We start from the raw sequence: 21,450 nt of genomic DNA, 5'->3' as shown, positions 1-21,450 counted from the left end.
ACAAACACATCCCATCAACCCCCTCCATCCCACATCACAATGAAATACTTCCCACCATTATATGAAGGAGTGAGGGAAGCCTGCTGTTCTGTGTCCTTTTAAGATGGAGTTTAATCCTCAGTGTTAAAACCAGTGCCACCCTCTTGTTTCATGGTCTCTGCAGAAGCAGAACATCACTGCTGGAGGCAGCCACAGTGGAGGGTTTGCAGGGATTTTTCTTTTTACAACCCATTTCTCCTACTCAAGACTTGCTTCAACTACCACATTAAATACTTCATCTTCATAGTATTTTACACAAGGAAAACCATCCCTGGGTAGGTACATTTCCTCCTAACATCATGGCAACACAGCTGTACACTCCTAAATCACAGCAGAAAAGCCCTCCTGGCAGAAGCAGCTTGGAATTGTGGTTCAGCTTCCTTTTAGTTTCCACTGCATTAGCAACTGGAACCTCATTGCACTTTCAGGCATAATCATCTTCCTCTTATTTTTCTGCTCCTGTTGTGATTATTTGTAAAAATGACAGCACCATTATCTTCTTGTATCTAAGGCCTCATACAGACCACTTTGGTAAAGAGATTTAACTGGAGGGGATGGCTTAAAGTGCAGTCTGCTCTGAAAAGGGCTGGGTAAAGTGGCATCCTGGGGCTCTCAGTCTGCATTTCAATTATTGTTGTAGGCCAGTGTGCCTGATTTGGATAGGGGGGGTGGCATTTCCCCCCATCTATCCCTCCCCAAACAGATGTAACAGATCTCCTCTGACTGGCCCTTCTCCCCACCTGTGTAGTCCTGGCTCTGTTAACATTTGCACAGGCACAAAGCTGGTCAGATGGCAGCAATCCAGTTCTAATTAATGGGAGCAAATGGTTTGCTATAAACAGAGGAAGGGCTGGCACTGGGGAAGGTGACAGATGTCAAGCAAAGGGAAAACATCTATTAGCTGTTCAATCCTCCACTGCCACCCCAGTGCATTTGTTTTGCATGACAGCCCTTCAGTTCAGGCCCTGGTTTAAAATATCCAGACTCCAATTATTTGATCTGTATTATAATATTTGTAGCATCCACACTGCCTTCCTAAAACAGGATACTGGAAGAGATTATATTATGTATAAGGCAGAATTTTAAAACCTCAGGCTTGCCCGCTCTTCAGGAATTTATACAGTCTTATAATCAGTAACCCTGGAAAATCTGCACTCTGTTCATCTCTTCTGTGAACACTCTCCATACCAGAAGCAAGCAAGCATTTTTCAGAGGGCTGCAGTTCACAGGCATTTATTCTCCCAGTGCTTTAGATGAAAATAATTGCTCATTTGCATAAAAGAATTCCACTACCTCTGGAACAGGATGCAACTAAGAGCAGCGTGTTTGCACCTTGCCCCAGCTCCTGCAGGAGCCTTTGGCAAGCTGCAGAAACTCCTCAGCTGAGCTGCTCCAGGGAAAACAGTGACCAAGTCCGTGGCACAGTGCTCGTGCATCACAGAGGACACTCTGGGCTCTTCTTGCCCACAAAGCCAGGCATTGTGAAGAAATACTAGCACAGAGGAAAGTCACCTGTATTAAGACAATGCTGCTGTGAGGGGATGCCAGGTGATACCAGCCAAATCAAAGCAGTACAGGGAGGAGAAGGAAGTCTGACAGTTCCTGGAGCACTCAAATTGCCAGGCACAAAGCCCAGCCACGTAAGGTGACAAGACAAAGGTGAGCCTCTCTCATAGGACTATCGAGACAACATTTAGATCTGTTCTCTTGGTAATTTTCCCAGCAGCAACACACTGGCATTTTACAGAAAGATTTGCATCTCAGGACTCCTAGCCCCAGCACAGGCAGAACATAGTTTCCAAGTTAAATCAAATTGAAAACCAGATGTGCTTTTGACAAGGAAACCAGGTCAAGTGTAGCCACAAAGTTTCAGATCTCCTGCAGCTGTGCCTGTTACATGAAGAAAGCAGTGCTGCCTCCTCCTCTACTACATTCTCTGTTGCTGCACAGCAGCAGCTGCTTCCTTGGGAAAGCCAGGCGAGCAGCTTAGTTACACATTCTCAAACTCTCCCCAGAAAAACACACTTGTTTTTCTGTGTGAGGGAAAGAAGAAAACTTCACAAAGTCTGAAGAGAACAAGTTTCCATGAATCCAGCAAGTATTTCTACGTGCTCTCTTCTGCATTTGCAGCTAGGCACTAAAGACCTACCCAGATACACAGCTAAGTATACATATTACAGAGTCACAGAGAATGGGTCAGGCTGGAAGGGACCACAGTGGCTCATCTGAGCCAACCTCCCTGCTCAAGCAGGGTCATTCTAGAGCACACGGCACAGAATTGCTTGAACCAGAGGGTTCTTGAGTATCTCCAGTGAGGGAGACTCCACAGTCTCTCTGGGCAGTCAGTTCCAGTGCTCAGTCACCTGCACAGTAAAGAAGTTCTTCCTCATGTTCAGGTGGAACTTCCTGTGCATCAGTTTCTGCCTGCTGCCTCTTGCCCTATTGCTGGGCATCACTGAGCAGAGCCTGGCTCCATCCCCTTGACACCCTCCCTCCAGGTGTTTATAAACACTGAGTTCCCCTCTCTGTTGTCTCTTCTCGAGGCTGAACAGGCCCAGCTCCCTCAGCCTTTCCTCATAAGAGATGCTCCAGTCCCCTCATGGCCCTTGTGTTCTCCACTGGGCCTGCTCCAGGAGCTCCATGTCCCTCTTGTGCTGAGGAGCCCAGAACTGGGCTCAGCACTCCAGATGTGCCTCACCAGGGCTGAGCAGAGGGGCAGGATCACATCCTGACCTGTGGCACTGATCTTCCTGATGCACCCCAGGATACCAATGGCCTTCTTGGCCACAAGAACACACTGCTGGCTCATGGACAATTTGTTCTCCACCAGGACACCCAGGTCTTTCTCTGCAGAGCTGCTTCCAGCAGGTCAGCCCCCAGCCTGTGCTGGTGCCTGGGGTTATTCCTCCCTATGCATAAGGTCAGGTACAGATAACAATTAACTAGCTAGCTAATTAATTAGAAGCCACTTTCTTCCTCCTAAGACAGAAATTTGCTGTCAGTTGATAACTACAAGTTACACATGGCTGTTAAGTTACACTGTGAAGACCTTTCTACAGAGAAAGCTATGGGTTGTCACCCTAGGAAAGCCAGTGCCCTCTTTTAGCGGGGGTTACGCTTGTGCTGATAAACAAACCAAAGGTTTGCTGCATACATGATGCCTGCCTGCTTGCCTCTAAAGCACAGACCAAGCAGTGAGCAGTTTGATCCATGGAAGGCCCTGCTGCTAGCAAGTATTCCCAAACAACTCCTGCAAAAGAGGAAAAAAAAAAAAAAAAAAAGAGAAAAAACCAGCTTGTCTGTTCAGTTAACACTGATCAATCAGCTACACTTAAAAAGACAGATTACACATTACACAACCTCTTGCCACAGAGGCTGGAAAGAGACCTCTTGCCTACCACACACATACACAAAATCTTCCAAAATGCAGCTGGGTTCCTGTTAGGAAGCCTGGTCATCATTTTTAAATGATTGCCAGAAGAGATTCAAGCCTTCAGTGCAGGGAAAGAGCATTAGTCCAAGACATGCCTCTCCTCCAGGAAAGGGATTCCTCCTGCCACTCAATCCAAATTATAATAATGCATGTGCTGGGCCAGAGGGAGAGAACTATGCCTAAAGGGAAGCATGACTCTGTAGTATGGGAAGGAAGAGCTTTGCTGCCTGTTCTCATTTCTGCTTATGGATGTGATGTTAATATTAAACAGCATATTAAAAGATGGTGCTCAGAAATCGCACTTGACCCCTGCCTTCCTCTCTACAGGCAAGCACCTTCCCCTGTAGGCTCTCTTCTTTCCCAGCTACAATTTTAAAGCAGCCAGAACAGAGGTGTGATGCTTGTCAGGAGCTTGGTTCCCCCGAGCAAGGAGTGTACTTTGATCACAACTTAGGCAAAGAAACTCTTCATTTTGGGGTCAAGCCACATTTCCCCATGAACTGTGCTGTAGGACTCCCATTCTAAGCAGTCCTGGGTAGGTACAAAAGAAAAATGCAGCTGGATGTCAGGGCTGGATGCCAGGGCAGTTCCTCACCTCCAAGGGTAAGTTGTGACTGAACAGGGAATACACAGACTGCAGTCTGGATTTCAGCATCTAAACTCTGCTTAGAACCTACTTTAGGTATCCAAGCCCCTAAACTCAGTTTCTAGGTCATAGCTCCTTTCCAAAAGGTTCTGCTCCAAACCACATGGGAATGCTACAGCAATAAACACATTATCAATTCAATTGTTCAGGTACTGTGGTACCAGCACCTGAATTTTGTATTCTTGAACTGAGTGAGCTCAACTGCTTTTTTTCTGTTTATGTTAACCTTCTTTTTTCCTGCTTTAAACTTCCACTCTTATGAGGCAAGTCCTATTAAAACACTTACACTTGGCTTTTCCTCAACTTTGCTTTAAAAGTACCTCCTTTTGAGAACTGTTCCACTGTCAAGCAGTTTATTTAAAAAAAAAAAAAAAGAAAAAGGGTGGGTGAGGGAGAATAAATGAAAAGATGGCCTTCTATAAAATCTTCCAGCTCATCTAGCCCACCTCAAAGCAGGTATAGACAAGAATAGCTGCTCAGTGTGCGTGTAAAATTGTTTTACTAAATGTGGAAGGAAAAGCATTGATTCAGTCTCATAGACATGAGAAGTCAGGATTGCACAGAGTTGCCATTAGTGCTCTTGCTGCTGTGAAATCTGAAAGGAGTGGAACAGCCACTCGCTCAGAGGCCAACATAAAGGCAATGAAGGAAGCCAAAATTACTCTTCTGAATTTCCTCTCACTGCTACTATAATTGGGCACCCCAAGGTATTTTCTTCTTGTTCACAATGCTGAGCAGTCAAACCCATCACTGCATACATAGTAGGCAGCACAAAACTGACAGCTTTTTTGTTGATTTTTCATAATATGATCAATCAATTATTTCACTATGACCCAAAAAATCCTATGTGCATCATCAAAAGATTGGAAAGATGCTGAACAGAAAAAATCCCAACCCAAAACACTAAAAATCCCCAGAAACAGATTTGCAGATCTACTTACTGCTTTTTCTCCAGTAAAAGTCCATACAAAATGGTTTCCTTTCCAATTCTAATCACATCAAGTTCAGGCATGGAGAAAAAAACAAACCCCATTGGCCAGAATAAACTTTCAGCTGAAGAAGTGCCACACAATTCAACAACCATGCTTGTAGCTGCCTCAACAGCCAGAGCAGTGAACAGAACTGGCTCTCAGTATTACAGGGACACCATATTCCCTTGCTTGCAAATAACAGCATGAAACAGCCCCCCATGCAAATTTTACCAGCTTGCAGTGAACTGCCCCAAATGTCAAGCTGAAAAGTGCATCTTGCCACTGGCTGACAGCTCTACAGGCAGAAAGGCCCCATCCCAATGCATCATCGGTGACCTCAAAGAGCTGATGGGGATTGCAAATGGCCATAGGGCAAGAGGTGTTTTGTACTCAAATACATTTTTTGGCCCATTGGGGTAAGATAATTAGAGGTGAAGACACTGAAATTCTCTTCCTCCAGTGTAAATCCATATGTGCAGAAAGGAAACCCCTCCCATCACTGTGGCTGAAGGGCCCTCAACTTTAGAGCTGGACTTGATGATCACGGTGGGTCCCTTCCAATTCAGAACATTCTGCAAAAGAATGAAGTAAATCTTGAAGTCTATAGAAAATACGTGACCAAATACACTACAAACTCTTGGAACCTTAAAAGGTTTCAAGCTATGCATGCTGAAATCCTTGGAAAGCCGTCTGATTATTGGAATATAAACAGGTACTTCAACTTCTTTTTAACAGTTCACATTAACTAGCCAACACTCAGCTGGCCACTTAGAGAAGTATTTGAGTGCAGACTAAGTGTGCATCAGACTACAGTAACATCCATTTCCATACTTATTGAAACAGCTTTCTTTTTCCTCCCCCCTCCCCAATTACAGATTTACAAAGTAAACCTTTTTTTATACAATTTTTGATTGCTCACAAAACAGTTCAGCTACACTGCAAAATCTAAGTTTTGGGATATAAGTAGTATAGATTCTGGGAGCTGGTTATGAAATGCGGAGCTTTCTCAGAGCCTTGCTTTACAGGGCTGAGCTCAGCCAGTGAAAGCCATTTCAGACAGTGCTGCTCTGACCCTCTTGCCCTTTTAAGATCCAACAAACTCTCGCAACAGCCTAGTTCTCCAAAGGTCCTTCCCAAAAGGCAATTCATAAAGTTTGAAAGCACTAAGATGCCAGTGGATATAGAATTTGTGGGAAAGTTCAAGGCAAGACAATGCAGCCACTCTGCAGAGTGCTACAGAATGACCACAGAAGGTGTAAGAACTGAGACAGAAACGAGCGAACTGCCCTCACCCTTACCCATTAGTCAGCAGTACAACAATTGGGCGGTGTTTGCACAACACCAGCCAGGCTCACCAGAGTTTTTACTCCAAGATGCACACAAGCAACACTGAACCAGAAGCACCATCTGGTAACTGCCACCAGTCACAGTAAGACATGGATTGGGGATTTCTGAGTGGATTGTATGGGACAGAGGAAAGGCTGGCTTGAAAGAAAGAAAAAGGAAAATACTCCATCTCATTCAATATTCTCCTTAGAGAAAAAGAAAAAAAACCCTTGTAACAGAAATAGTGATAAACAGCACAATTCTGGCATAACGCAGAAAGGGGAAGGAGAGGGAGGACAGTCTGAGGAGAGAAACTCTGACTGTTTTTTGCTGTGGATGCAATTTCATCATTGCCTGTTAGAAGCCGCAGGAGTCAGGCAGAGACAAAGAGGATCATTTACACTGTAAAGGCAACCTCCTGAGTGTCCGGTTTCTCCATGGGCCTCATAAGCAGAGACCTGAACACAAACCATGACCAGACAGCACTACCTACAGAGCAACCCCTGGGAACTGACCTCAGTGTAAAGTGTATTCATGGGAATGGCAGAGAAATTGATCCCGGCAGCCAGAATTCAGTTTTCAGAGCTGTAGCATAGGACTACCAGGACATCAATAAAAACCACAAAAACCTCTCAATTCTATGCAGGGCTCTGGGAGTTTCTGCAGCCTGCAAATTCCTCCAGGGGTCTGAAGATTTCCTTCTTTGCATCCATTTTCAGGTGCTGAAGAGATCTATTTGAACAACAGGTTGGAAACAGATTGCTCCTAACAGAGAAGGAGGGTCATTAGTAAACACCATTTCCCAGGCTGTTACTTCTGCTTGGGACACTCAGACTTTTATGCATCAGTTACAAGACATCTTACATCTTCTAAGAAATCCTGTTTTCCTCATTTCAATAATCTCAGACATTTAAACTTCACTGCACTGTAACTGCAGCTTCACAGGAACCTTTCAGAGCTGTCCCCTCTTATGCCAGGCTCACCACTCTGACTCAACAGCATCAGCTGGTAAAGTAATTTAAAGAGCAAAAATAAAAAGCCATTCCTAGAACTATCAGGTGAATTCTACTTATCATTGTGCTATTTCTGTTCACAGTGGCATATTTTAATAAATTGTATGCTTGTGCACTACCTTCCATCAGTCAAAAAAAGCCCAAACCTGCTTATGCCGTCATGACATTTTCCTGCCGTGGATCTTTAATACTATGGCCATCGATATGAATCCCAGGAAATGAACAAAAGCCTTCAACCATCAACAGGAGCTCACAGAGGACTCTACAAGGGAACATCATACAGGCTTTTGCAGCCACCAAAGTGCTTGTCAGAGTTTCCAGAAGAATCATACCTATGAGCTCTCTTCATTCTCCTCCTCTCGTTTTGTTTAATCCCCTCTACCCCCCTTCACAGAAACTCGATAAACCTGTTTACCATGCCTACAGAAAACAGTATTATAAAAAGAATACCTGTAAGAAAATTAATAAAAAAGCTTATCTCACAAAGTGTCAAGGAATGGGATTTAAACCAAGATGCTATATAGGACTCAAAATTCATTGATGTGCATTGTGACCCTTTCACATCTTCCCTTTTAACAGAAGCAAAAAATATGAAAAATAGAGTCACTCACTTCAGATACTTTGAAAGGAAAGTCAGTGAACAACAATCTCTTCAAGTACTCTCACAGGGAAGCCACACCCAAACTTAAAATTTTTGATTTTAAGACATCTTGAAAATGAGAAAGTTAAAATGGACCTGGGGATGACTAATTCCCTTGGGCTGGAAGATGGCATGATGACTGGATAGTTAATAAAAATAAATTATATTCAGAAAGTCTAGGAAAAATATAATATACTCTAATGTGACTAGCAAACAGGAGGAAACCCAAGGAGAAAATTCCAGAACCTCCTCACACATTGGAAGCATGACAGCCCAACTCTTTTTAAATATCTTTCACAAGAAGAAAAGACCTACACTTCTGTAGCCAAAACAGACCTCTTGTAAAACGGCCTGACTCATTCTGGATACAGTCAGCAGGCAAGTTTATTTATTTGGTCAACTAGCAGTAGGTTGTGTAAACAGTGTAAGATCACCAGGTTCCTTCACCTGCTCCGTGCCAGCCTTGCTCACACTGGGCTTGTCCCCTTTGGAACGGGGACATACCATTGCTTATGAGCTCTCCCAAGTCTCCACCCTGCCCAACCAGGAGCTCACTTTGAATAGTTACACTGCTGACACAGAGTGCTCCTTATCAGCTGAAGGGAGAGGTTTCACCCTGCAAAGTAAATGCTTGCAAGCTCCACAGGATCAGAACCTAAGCTGTGATTCCTTCTGTAAGGCACAGAGAGCATTAACAGGGTGAGTAAACAGAGAGAAAGGTCAGTAGCAGCCAGTTAATCAACTAATTCTTGCTTCTTAACTGGAACTCAGTCCCAAAGTTAGTAAAGATCTAGCTGAAACCTGAAATGTTTGCTCATGCAGGCAGCATCTCAGATTTCTCTTCAGTAACCCAGGATTTAATGGCATCATTCCCCTTGACAGGAGGTTTTACCTATTTTCTTGGGCCCCAAGACACCAACCTAATTTAAACACACGAGCTCTTGTACTCAATCACATATTTACTTCCAAAATGTGTTATTACACTAACAAAACAGTCTTACCAATGCTGGATTAAAAAAAAAACCAAAACAACCCAGAAAAAAACATTAGGTGTAAGAGCATTTAATCAGTGTCTGAAAAATGTTAAATGCAGGAGCAGACTTGTCCATACATCACAAAAGTCCTTTTCAGTTTCCAGGGACAACACAGACAAGCCTTTCACTTTCTCACGGCCCATCAGATGAGCCTTAATCACAGTCTCACACTCATTCCCTCCCCCATCAAACCAGAACAGATGCCACACCCCTCATCACAGCCCATCCTTGGGTTTGCTCACAGAACACCTCTAGGCAAGGAGCTTGGGAGGAAAGTATAGACCCTCTCCCAGGCTATTTTATCATATGTGGAGCACAGAAGGAACATGGATAGTTACACCACAGCACAACCCAGAGTGGTTTTATCATTTTCCAGCTGTGTTATGTTTTTATTTAATGGGGTTTTTTAAATTTCTTTTTTGGAAGTCATACTGTAAAAACAATCAACCAAAAAGATAAAATCCAACTATCCCCTGTCAGTTACCAGGTGCTTTATTACACAGTGTTTTCACATGCTTCAGTGATTACTTTTCTTACAGTGCTAACAACAAGGAATTCAGCCACAGTGGGATTCAAGCAACTTCACAGGTAGCACTGCAGGGTCTAACCAAACACTAGGCCTTGAGTGGAACTTGGGACTGTGTCAACAGAATCACTGAGCTTACCCAAAATTCAAAGACAATCAGGTTCCTCAGGACATGCAGAAGTGGCAGAGCCCAGCCTCCCGGGGACCTTCAGGTCTTTATGTAGAAGCAGCATCACTGGTCTATGATGCACATCCTCTGATTAAAAAAAACCACCTCTAGCTCTACTTTAAAGGCAAGAATCATTGCTTCTAAACCATGACTAATTTGGCATTTAGCTGAGATGTGGTAGATTAGGCCTTAAACCCTCTCTAATCAGGAGGGGGATCCAATTTTATAATTCTTAGTTCCCAAGAAAGCATCCTAACACTTAGGCTAACAGTATTCCAGAGCCTGAGATTTCTCTTCCAGTGGCTGCTCATACATTTCTCATTATATGGCAAAGAGCATGAAACACTACACCTCCATTCAGAGAAAGCTTCACTTCAGATACAGGCATTCAGACTACAAATCTCTCAGGCTGCAAGATTAATAAAAAATTGGATGAAGGCTTCTTCAACTGAACACCCAATTGTTTCTACCTCACTGTAAAACTCCACTGTAAGGCATAAGGCAGAGACCCCAAGCCCTGAGACCAAGGAAGGAGTTAAATTGCTGCCTCCTCACAATTACCTACTACCATAATCTCCTTTCCCCTTCTCCTGAGCTTTGCATGTCAGGCATAGCTGCCATTTCATGATGGGAATTACACTTCCAAAGCACCAGAGCAATGATATCCAAGGCCATAAAGAAAAGGTCCTGTTAAATCCTGTCAGAGCAGTCACACTACAAGGAAGAGTAACGCATACTCTGAGGTGCAAACATGGTGGGAGGGGGAAGAGGCAACAGAAAAGACAGTTGTTACTGCTCTCCAACACACTCATAAAAACTTTCCAATTTTAAGCTTCAAGATTTCTTGCCAGTTACACTGCTCAATGCCTTCCACACACACCAGTGGTAGGTACTAAACTGAACTCACCTACTTGTTTTCCCCTAAAAGCTGCCATGATCTACCTTGAAAGAGGCCACCCCTCATTTGCTCTTATTTTGTAACCTCACTTAAGAGGCAGCAGGTGCACCCTGGGAAGGAAAAACCCTCCCCTCACTGCTGGAGAGCAGCCCCCAGTCCAGTGCCAAACAAGTCCCAGTCACACCCACTCTGCCCAGCTGCAAACCCTCCTGTCAGCTAATGGAGAGCAGGTGAACATGTTACTAAAAAGCTGTAGTACTGTGTCAAAACCAGAGCAGCTTCAGCTGGGTGCTCTCCTCCAACAACACCTGTCATTTTCACCTAGAAACTGAAATATTGTGCACTTGACTGATTCTGTCTCATAGGTGTGCCAGTTTACCTTTAAAAAAGTGGAAATGACAAAACTTGCTTTTTGCATTCCTCACAATTAATTTGATTTAACTGGGTGGGGAGGAAGAGAAATCTCTCTGTACTGGTTTGGTTACTTTGCATGTAATGGTGTAATTCAGCTTTTTCCTGACGCTACAGAACCCAGCTATGCCTTGCTGAAGAGCAAACTCCCATTCTGGGAGTCCAGACGGTTTCTGTGGCTCCATAGCAGACTGTCTGAGACTGCTGTCTGGGGCACAGAACCATAATTATACTAATTATGAGAGAGAAAAGATAATAGATACAGAAGTTCTTTTCCCTAATCAGCTCTAGGTCAAAGCTTTACCTACAGCTAACAAGGAAATAATCTATTAATGAGCCCACGTCAGGAATCGGCATAGTCACAGCACTGCAAACACAGAAAGTCATAATTTGCAACAAATGGGTTAGAGCTACATTTTTTAAAAATTGGAGTCTTGGGCTTATTACTAAAGACATTATTATCTTTTAAACTCTAACTGCCTTGGTGCTTGGTCTTAGCTTAGAAAGAAGGGATCCACATAAAACAATGAATACAATATACTGAAATTTCTGAGTTAGGGCTACCAGAACAAATGCTGAAAGTCCAAATCAACCTCTGAAAATGCCAGTGTATTACACCAGGTATTTTGAAGACAGTTTTTCTTATTTCTCCTGCTAAGCATGTTGGTTATTCAAGAGAAAGATGCCATTTATTCTTGAATTATGCTAGTGCATATATCACAGGATTCTGGGTGTTGGACCATCCCAGGTGGCTTAGAGCTTTCTAGAGAAAGTGGACTGTTTTTTTCTTGTATGACTATTTTATTGTGTACTCTATATACAAATAGACTAAGAAATTGATTGACAAAAATATCAGTGCAGCCTTTGGATATGCTACAGCTGGTATTACTTTTTGTAACAGCTGGTAGACAACCCACCAGCAGCTGAAGTGCAAGGAGATGCAAGGAACTGATTGTCAGTGCTGTGTGTCCTGTGCTTCTAAGAGCATGGTGATGAACACATTAGAAGCTGCCCTGGCTATATCTCCTAGCTGTTGCTGTGACTGATAAGCTTTTCAGGGTAGCTGTCTGCAAGCAAGCCTGCTTTTTGTTTTTTCCTTTCAGAGAAGAAACAATTGCACAGATGCAAATCACAGCTGATGGCTGCTCTGCTGGCAGCCTGTGGTGAAGGTGGGACATGGGGTCTGGGCTTTATGGTAGCTCCTCTAATTCTATTTCAACTGTCATAATTGTGTAGTTATTGGGGGAGTTAATGTATATTTAATATGCAGCCTGCTGGGAGGAAGGTTTGGGAAGAAAGCAGTGCCAAATGCTACTTTTCCTCTGTACAAGCACGTATTTCCAGAGTGTTGTGGTGTTAATGTCCCCTAAGGAACAAGCTGTTAATCTATTTGTGGACCTAGGTTTGTGGCACAGCAGGGCTGCACAAAAGGACATAAAAGTATTGCAGTCTTCAGATTTTGCAGGAGAAGCAACAGTTGTGATTTCAGCGAGTTCCCCATGCAATGTGCGGGAGAGAGCGCAATCCATGCAAACTGCTCTCTGCAACACGAGCTGGTTCGGCACCAGGGAGCTCTGAGGAGGGAGACGCTCCTTAAACCTCCCCCTTGTCGGGGGGCTCAGGCTGCTCCTGCAGGGCATCAGGAGGCCCTGCTTTTCATCTGCAGTTCAGCATACTGAGCTCTGCCCTGCCTACCCCTTTGCTCTCATGAGGAAGGGCAACATCTCTACTACACAGCATGAGCAGAGGAAGCAGCAGTTTCCTTGCCCTTCCTTAGCGGTTACAGCACTCATTCAGGATGTGGGAATAAAACATAGTTCCGTGTCTACATGCTGGAACTCAGATCCATCTGTTCAGTTTTGCAAGGGCCGAATTTCCTCAGAAATTGGAGAACTGAACACTCTGAACCATTGTGTAAAATGACTTGTCTGGAAGCTGCTTAGATGGAGCACTGCAGGGAGAGAAGCCTACTTATGGCTCAGGTGACACAGACGTGCCACGGCACTTAGCCATGAAGAAAAAAACAAAGGTGTTTCTGACAATGGCAACAGCAGGAATGTCCAAGTCCAAGGATTTATGTATGAAAACCAAGGATCATAGAGTTTCCAAATTTAGATGGCCACAAGCAGGCTGCAATAGAAGCTGTATTAGTTCTTCCTGCAGACCAGTGCTTGTGACTTTCATGCTCTGGATCAGAGGCAGAACAGCATCTCATGTCCATGATAATCAGGCTCACCAGAACAGAGCCCAAGCACAGTGCTTCCCAACAACCCAGACATAAACAAATCATAGGACTATCTCTTCATTCAGAAAATTAAACAAACAATATCCAAGGCCTTGCTTGCTTCCCTGTTACTTATTAAAATTTCCCAATAAGAAACAATGCTTAAACTGTGTATCTGCTAATAATTTGCCTGTAACTTCCCATGTTTTTTGGCCAACCAGCAATTCAGGATTGCAGCCTGAGAACCACCCAAATAATGGTGGTTCTTCAAATACTACCATCCTTTTCTAAAAAGATTTAAATTCTGACAATAATGGGGAACAACTATCCAAAGCCAGGCAAGGCAGTATCTCATCTTGCATAAAGGAAAGCCTGACAACCTTATGTCAAAGACAGTTATCATACTTTGTTTGTGATCACAGTTAAGAGTTCAGGGATAAATAAGGAAAGCACTCACTGTAATGGAATTGTTAGGTTCAGCTGGGAGAACTAGCTTACACTCTAAACAGGATAAACCAGCTCCTACCGGTTTACATAAAACACCCGAAATAACAATGCCAGCACCGTGTGTCAAATCACTGAACCAACAGAGCACAAGATCAAATTGCTGTTGGATAATCAAAAGGGCCTCTGAGCCAGATTGTGCTTATCTTCAAAGAACTGGTATTCACCTACTGATTCGTTAAGGCGTCTCATGCTCTTACACCCTAATTTTCTTTATAATATCATAGAATGCCAAAAAGATGGTAAAGTACAAGCATAGTATGGAAGACATCTTATCTTCTCTGTTCAAATGCACCTTTTGTGGTTATCACAGGACCCTCAACATATACAGGATGGTGCTAAGCACTGCACTCCTCCCGAGTCTCCTCCTCACAACCCTGTATTTCTCATATTATCTTCTAGACCCTCATCCAGCTGAAGTGACTTTGGCTGGTGTGCAGAAATTACTTCATATTGCCACGTACTTGAATTTGCACCTCTCTGCAGTGCACTGTTTCTGGTCTGTCTGGCTCAGGCAGCTCTGCCTCAGTGCAGTCCTATGCTTTTATTTCTGTAATGCAGCAACCATTCAATCACTGTACCATTCAAAAATATGATTCTAGAAATGACATAGCAGAAGTCCATTTTTGTTTTTACCAGCAATTACTGATCACTGCCTGCTTCTCAGCTTTGGGGTGGTTTGCTTGTTCCCAAGTTTTTGGTGCTTTTTAGAGAAAGGATTCCGTTTTGATTTAAAAGCAGGAGAAAGAGAAGGGAAAGTAGTTAACCTTAAAAATCTGTGTACATGAAAGCTGTGTGTTCTTTTTCAAGTAATGCAAGTTATTTCCTGCCTTTTTATTTGTGATTGCAATTATTCTTACGTTGATAATGCAGAAGTCAGAAGCCAATCTGCTTGTTTTTAACTATGTTGACCATACAAAGAAGATTTTAATGTAAACAATAAGCAGATTGAAGCTAGAAATAAATGTTGGTCTCCAAGTAAAGGAAGCCTACAGGATATTCCCAAAATATATTTTTCAGGATTGGATCCACTGATATTTGTTAAGTGAAATAAGTTGGCAACAGTTCCCTTATTGACAATAACAACAGAAACCACAGTAATTCCAATCATTATTTCCATTTCTTAACATTTATAGAGACCACAAGTTGTTTTGGCTTTCTGGCTTTTGTTTTATTTTTTCCCTAAGTGATTACCCAGCATAGATGTAGTTAAACAGAGGATCCAAAATACATCTGCCCACCTTTGTCAGTGCTGCATTTAGCCTGACTTATTTAGTAAAAAACAAATTACACTCCAGATTTATGTGGTCTGAAAAAAATCCATTAGTGAGAATTTGATTTGCATAATTAAAGTATCACCATGGAAAGTAAATGTTATTTATTATCACAAAAAAAACCATCAAAATTGAACTGGTGTTATTAGGTGTTCACTTGCATTGCAATGGGGAGAAAGGTCAAAAGCATTTAGCATTTCTAATAAAGCAAAAATATCTTCAAAGTTGCTCACTTCCAAACACCTAATTCATTCCTAACAAATCCCTATAGCTCCCATAATTTATGAACCCCAAGGATGCACTTAAACATCTGCAATTTCATTATTTCATATTTTATACCATTGGCTTAAAATTTTGACGAGTCATTGTGCAGGTAACAAGTCGAGAAGTTGAATATTACTATTGCAGGAGAAGCAATGAACCCAGCTGTTCAGCATCATCAAGAAAGGATTATTTCCTGTGACAGGTCATAGCAGAGGATTTTCTTGCTGTTGTTTAATACCTGCAACAGCTGAAAAAACAGCTGCTTGGTTTGAACATTTAAAATTCCCCAATGAGAAAATAACCTTTGTTTTTAATGTCTTTTGTGTTTTGAGGAGGATTGTTGGTGTGTGTTTTTCAAGAAAAAATGCAGAGCTCACAACCAACTTGTTTGAGATCTTTCAGATTCATAAAATCCTACTGCTCTTTTACCAAAGCATAGCAGTCTTTCACAAGAAACCAGCAGGGTATATATATCATAATAGCCTCATGAAATAAACAAGGATGCTTTACATATACATTCAGAAAAAAGGTACTGCAAATTTGGAGCATTTCCAGAATGGCAGTGAAATATTATGCAGCCAGTAGTGAAGAGCCTCTCTCTCCTGCCCTTCCACAGAAGTGGCCACAGCCACCGGCAGGGCAACGTGCCTTGAGGATATCCTTTGCCTCACAGGACTTGCCTTTAGCCAGAGTCTAACCCCTTATTCCAGTTTTCTCTCCCCTTGTAATTACAGGGAGTGAAGCAAATGTCTCAACTACTCCATGGCTTTCAAATTCACACACTTTCTCCAGGAGTTGCTCCATCACAACAAGCCATACATGCCTCTCACATCCTTTTCTGAAGTGTTCCATGAAGCCAAAGAATTACAGCAGCAGAACTAAAACAGCCACTGCCCTGTCTGCTGCTACTGCTCTACCTAATTTCTGCATTTAGTGCTGGACTAAGTTTAGAGAACACAAATGCTCTGTCTGATTCAGCAGCTCTGCTAATGATCACACAAAGAACACCACTACTGGCCTGCTGCACCTAAATGGTAACAACTCCTTTTAGAAGCAGCATTCACTTGTGGCACTGCAGTTTCAAACAGGTTGAGAGCAGTAATTCACTGGCTTCCCTTCATCTAGGTCAGGACTTCCCAAACTGTGGTTTCCACACCATGTGTGATGTGCAAAGCCAGTTGGAAAAGATACGCACTAAAAGCAGACACACCCAGAGTTGTTTCTGTGGAGGAAATAGGGACAGTAAATGCTGCCCATGCAGCTCAGTGCTTCCTCTTGTGCCTGCCAGCAGTCCCAGACCTGCCACCACGTCTCTTTGTGTGAAAGAAGTCAATGTTTAAGATGGAAGTTAACAATCTTTGAGCATTTACTCATTTGGACAAGACTTCTTCTGTGCTCTAGGCCTGGGTTTTCACAGAACCAGGCTTTATGCACAAAGGTATTTATTTCACTGTCCACTGTTTTCACTACCCATCATGAAGTATAGCACCAGAGATTCTCCCATGCCACATGAGAGTGGGTCCCAGCAGTCCCTCTGCTTTCCCCTTCCCTGACTTGTCCTTCTGAAGTAACCAACAAATTACTTGGTAAGGATGTGAATAATGTGACCGTGCAGCCTTGCAGCCGTGCTGTCATCTGACTGCCACGTGGCATTAACTTGGAAACTAATCTGGATGAAGCTGTCATTCACTTTCCCTCACCTCACCTTCCTTCTTTCCATACCTCATGAAAATCTCTTATAGGTTCAAATGGCATTTTTCTGCGGCAATCGCAGCATTTGCCACAAACTCATTTCAGCATCAAGAAAACAAACTTCATCAGCCGAGTCCTGCAGGGGGGTGGGAGAAAGAAAAGGCAACGGCGGTAACTCCCATCTCCACGCACACCTCCATAGGCAGCAGCGTGCTCCCAGAAAAGCAGTCCTCTGAGCCACCAGCCTGCACCACTTCCCCTTTCCTGTCGCCATCCCCGCGTAGGCAGCGAGGCGGAGAAGCTCTGTGGTTACTGCCTTGGCCCCTCGTGCCAGGGAAGCAGGAGCGAGGCGGGAGGGCAGCGGGCTGCCCGGGGAGCAGCGGCTGAGCTACCCCTGCTGCTGGCGGGCAGAAGTGCGGGGCTCTGCCCTCGGCTCCAGGCCACGCTCCGTGTGCGGGTGTTACACCGAGAGTCACACAAAGGTCACTGAGTGACTCCGTCTGCAATAAAATTTGAAAGTCCTGACGCTATAAATCTGCCATTTGCTGAAACCACTAAATCACGTATAGAAATCAACATCTGTAGTAAGTCTTCAGTTTCACAAAGCATGACCACACTTCAAATTTGAAATCTGGAACGCAAGAGACAATTTTCCAAGTACTTCAGGAGGGAAAATTACCCAGACTTGAGCCCACTTTTTTTTTCTTTTTTTGATAGTTTAAAACTTGACTTAATACTTACACAGCTCCCTCCTCCACACATTTATTTTCATTTGCCTGCACCGCTGAAATACGCTCTCCGACCAACTTCCCTAGGTGATCACCTTAATGAAATAAACCATTGTCTGTTCTAACTCGATAGAAGAGATTGGACTGGGTCACTGGACACAGGGCAGTAAAAAAAAGCCATTAACAAAAATTTGAAAAAAATGGTGAATACATGATCAAGGGTTTTTGCAAACATGGAAGTACTACTACTTTTGTTCCATCTGGCATTTCCAGCTACCATTTTCTTCCTGGGTCAGTGCCTGCATCCTACTGGATCATTTCTTAAGACATTGTAACTAGGAAAATAACACAAGATAGATGGAGAGCTTGAGAGCTTTTAAGAAGTGAATGAATCAACTGTTCCGCCCAAGATCATCCTTCTTTCAGAAGTGGTTGGCGCCTAAAATAACTGGGGATGTTGAGGCTACCACCTCTGTAAGCCCTCTCTAACCACAGTCTGACCATGTTCTCATAGTGAGAAACAAGCTGCTGTGGTCAGTGTGTGTCACGGGATTTTGTAAATGATACAGAAAAGATGATGGGCTCTGAGACACACACTCAGGCAAAAGGGTCCTCTTTCATTCACTCCCACTCAAAAGTGTAAAATCAGAACAGTAATGCACAAGGTGGGAAAAAAGATCCTTCACAAAAATACATTTCTTATAACTTCACAGTCTCTCATTTTCATATATATATATCACCTTCTTTCACCTTCAGCACACAGACAACTCCCATTCCAACCCTTCCTACAAATCCATGTTCTCCCAAAAGGAGTGCACAAGCTCTCAGCTCGCCTGCACACTCACTATCCCCAGTCTCAGAAGCATCAGCTCAGCAAGGAGAAAACTCTCTAGAGTTCTACTGCTGCCTAATCCACATGGCAGATTGTAAATTCTCTGTGTAAATTCCTCAGCTTTTCATTCTCCACAGCTCCACAGCTGTACAGCTCTTCTGCTGCCTTCTTGTCTCAAAAACAGTCAGAATGCCTCTGAAGGCAGACATATTTCACAGGGGATGCCAAAGGTCCATCTTCTGCAGAAATCACTTGTGGCTGGATCATACTATGATGCTAAGTCCTTGTCAGCCCTCTCAATGAACATCTGAAATGGGCCCAACTAGAATTAACAACTTTGGAAGGGGAAAAGGGAGGGAGGAGAAAAGAAAGAAGAAAAATGGCATAGTATTTGCCAACAAACCATAAAAGTTCCGTTGAACTTCTCCTTTCCGCCTTCCTCAGATGGTTCTCTTTTTCAAATGGAAAGGGGAACTGTAAAAATAAAGACTTTTCTGATCCTCTTTCCAAAGTGGCTTAATGATCATCCAGGGTTTGAAGCTGTTGTTAGGAGTTGGGTTTTGGTTTTTTTTTAAAGGTTGAATACTTATTCAAATTCTGCACTTCACGGTCACATCATCCCACCACTAGCTGTGACCCCACTAAGTAATGTCCTATTCCTTGCTGTTTAAAACAAAGTACAGAGATTTTATTCCTGCATTGCAGTTTCAGTTCTGACATAATCTATGAACAGACCATTTCCTCTGGCTGCAACAGAGATGTCCATCACTAACTGTTCATGCCATGCTTTGCTCAGTTACCAGTTCCTCAAATCTGCTGACTTTAGTTTGGTTACCCCTCTGACAGATATTTCTATCAAAATGCCCTTGCTTCAGTTATACAACCTAAGCTATAAAACTTTGAAAGCCTGATCTGAGAGGTGGAAAGCTCATGAGGCATTTGCTACAGTTAGATATTGTGCATCAACAGCCTTTTGGGGACAGTCTACTCAACTGCCTCAATCTTACCCATAAAATCTCTCTTCCAGAACTACTGCTTAATTTAACATAGCTAAATTGTGCATTATCAAAAGAAAGACATGTAACATTTTCTAGCCTCCTAACAAGGAGGAGGGAGGATGTAATAAAATTCTGGATATAGTCACCTTCCTATCCCTCCCTCTCAGGAGCTTCAGGTTCAAGCAGAATACCTCTTGGCATTCCCACTCTACACTGCTGCACAAGGAATTAAAGTAGTGACTAGAGAACAACTTCTAACAAGGATAGACCTGCCCCAGCCCATTAGAAAAATTAGAGAAGAAAAAAAGCAAGATATGCTTAACTGTTTATCACAGCTGTTTTTTGCTAGTAATATTGTAATTCCGTTAATAAAGTTGCAACTGAGTTTAATTTGGCTCCATGTTCTTTAATGTAAATAATCTGCTGCTGGCATTAAACATGTTAACATTTGAGCATATGGTGGAAACACTACAACTCTACCGAAATAAACATCATCAGCTTGAATAAAAAGCCAAATACACAGACTCCTGCACCAGAACATCTTACTAATGGAAAACTACTAACAAATATATTTACTTATTGGGACTGTGTGAATAGTTAAGTTTGGATGGCTACAGTCTCATCATACAAGTATTTTCAGCTACTCTGCCAAAGGAACTGCCTCCACTTTAACATACAAGATTGGAAGTAAGAAGAAAGGACTACAGCAGGTCTGTACTGCATGTAGAAGTTTCTTCATGTATTAGAAGATTTTAACTTCCCACCCCTGCCACCATGTGTGATGTGAGAGTTCTCTGTCAGTGCTGTAGAAATATTTTACAGTAACACAGGTTAGGTAGGTCAATAATCTCCACACCAGCTCAAAGGGTTTGCAAAAACATTTAAATTATGCTAGCTTAATCCCTGTAAAGCAGTGACTATCCACTCATGAACTCTTCAGTCTGGTTGCATGTTAGAGAAATACATGTTGGCAGGTGTCTTTCCTGAAAGGTCCAGGATTCAGCTGATGAAAGGACACAAGAGATGGGGTTTAGTTCCAGAGAAAAGAACTTCCTAAAGGTGAGTCACAATTTTACCTCCTCTGTGAGTACAAGGCACCTTTTCTGGACCTCTGCAACACATGCCATGTAGGTCTGCAAGACATTAAGATATAAGAGCATGCATTTAAGGTCCCAATATCCTACATTTTTACTGTTTAGGGTAAGCTAAATTTATGCTGCTTGCATGCTGTTTTGGTTACAAGCAGGCAGTCTCCTCCACATAACACCGAACTGTCAAACAATAGCACCATGACATTGCAGTGTGGAAGCTGAGGGGTCAGGGTCTGTACAGAGCTCACCCCTTCCACACACCAGCCACTGCCCCTGGGTAACCAACTGGTGCTCACTGCTCCTCAAGTTCTCCATGGCACAACAGCAACAGCATTTAATTCTTCTACCTTATCTTACCTTTTTTTATGCTTATGACTGTTAGCTCTTTGAGGTGCTATGCATATTTTGATGTAACTACTACAATGCCCTCTGATCATGATTACAAGTTCTAATAGATGCAGAAAGTTATGGCTGCAAAATTAGGTTCCTCCATTATTCATATTCTGGAAAATAGTGTCTTTAAAATCAGAAAAAAACAGCTTCCTAGATGTTATACTGAATGAGAATTTAATTTTTATGGATACTCTGTATTATTTGTATACTTCAGAGTAACATGAAAAATTGAAATTAGTAATTTAAAAATAGGCATTTTTAAATAGGAAAATTTATGATTTAGAAGTCCAGAAAGCAAAACCCAAAGAGAACTGGGAATGAGTCAGCTACGTACCATATTCACT

The 21,450-nt window shown here is 42.8% G+C and overlaps 1 protein-coding gene and 1 long non-coding RNA gene across 7 annotated transcripts in view; one reads left to right on the top strand and one right to left on the bottom strand.

Annotated features, from left to right (window-relative positions):
* LOC147653086 (uncharacterized) overlaps positions 1 to 21,450 on the bottom strand; it is an 88,941-nt gene that overhangs the window by 67,167 nt on the left and 324 nt on the right. Inside the window, exons 1-2 of one of the 6 annotated variants that reach the window (XR_015286641.1) lie at positions 10,705 to 10,759; positions 9,768 to 9,884 (exon numbers count right to left, since the gene is read on the bottom strand). Coding sequence is in view for 1 of the 6 variants with exons in the window: in XM_086888322.1 (XP_086744448.1) it covers positions 10,705 to 10,732 (28 nt within the window). In the remaining 5 variants the exon portion in view is untranslated. Of the gene's footprint in view, positions 1 to 9,767; positions 9,885 to 10,704; positions 10,787 to 20,698; positions 20,756 to 21,450 lie in introns of those variants that run through there. The other 5 variants (XR_015286644.1, XR_015286643.1, XR_015286645.1 and 2 more) reach the window with 5 other exon arrangements.
* Positions 1,611 to 7,292, top strand: LOC111927753 (uncharacterized). Its single transcript, XR_002863742.2, has 2 exons — positions 1,611 to 1,698; positions 7,135 to 7,292. It is a non-coding gene; the product is annotated as an uncharacterized LOC111927753 (long non-coding RNA).

This window comes from Cyanistes caeruleus, chromosome 5 (assembly GCF_971803275.1).
Source record: "Cyanistes caeruleus chromosome 5, bCyaCae1.hap1.1, whole genome shotgun sequence".
In the NCBI taxonomy this organism is placed as follows: Eukaryota; Metazoa; Chordata; class Aves; order Passeriformes; family Paridae; genus Cyanistes; species Cyanistes caeruleus.
Note: the sequence above shows the minus strand (reverse complement) of the source record. Positions and strands in the feature narration are given on the sequence as shown.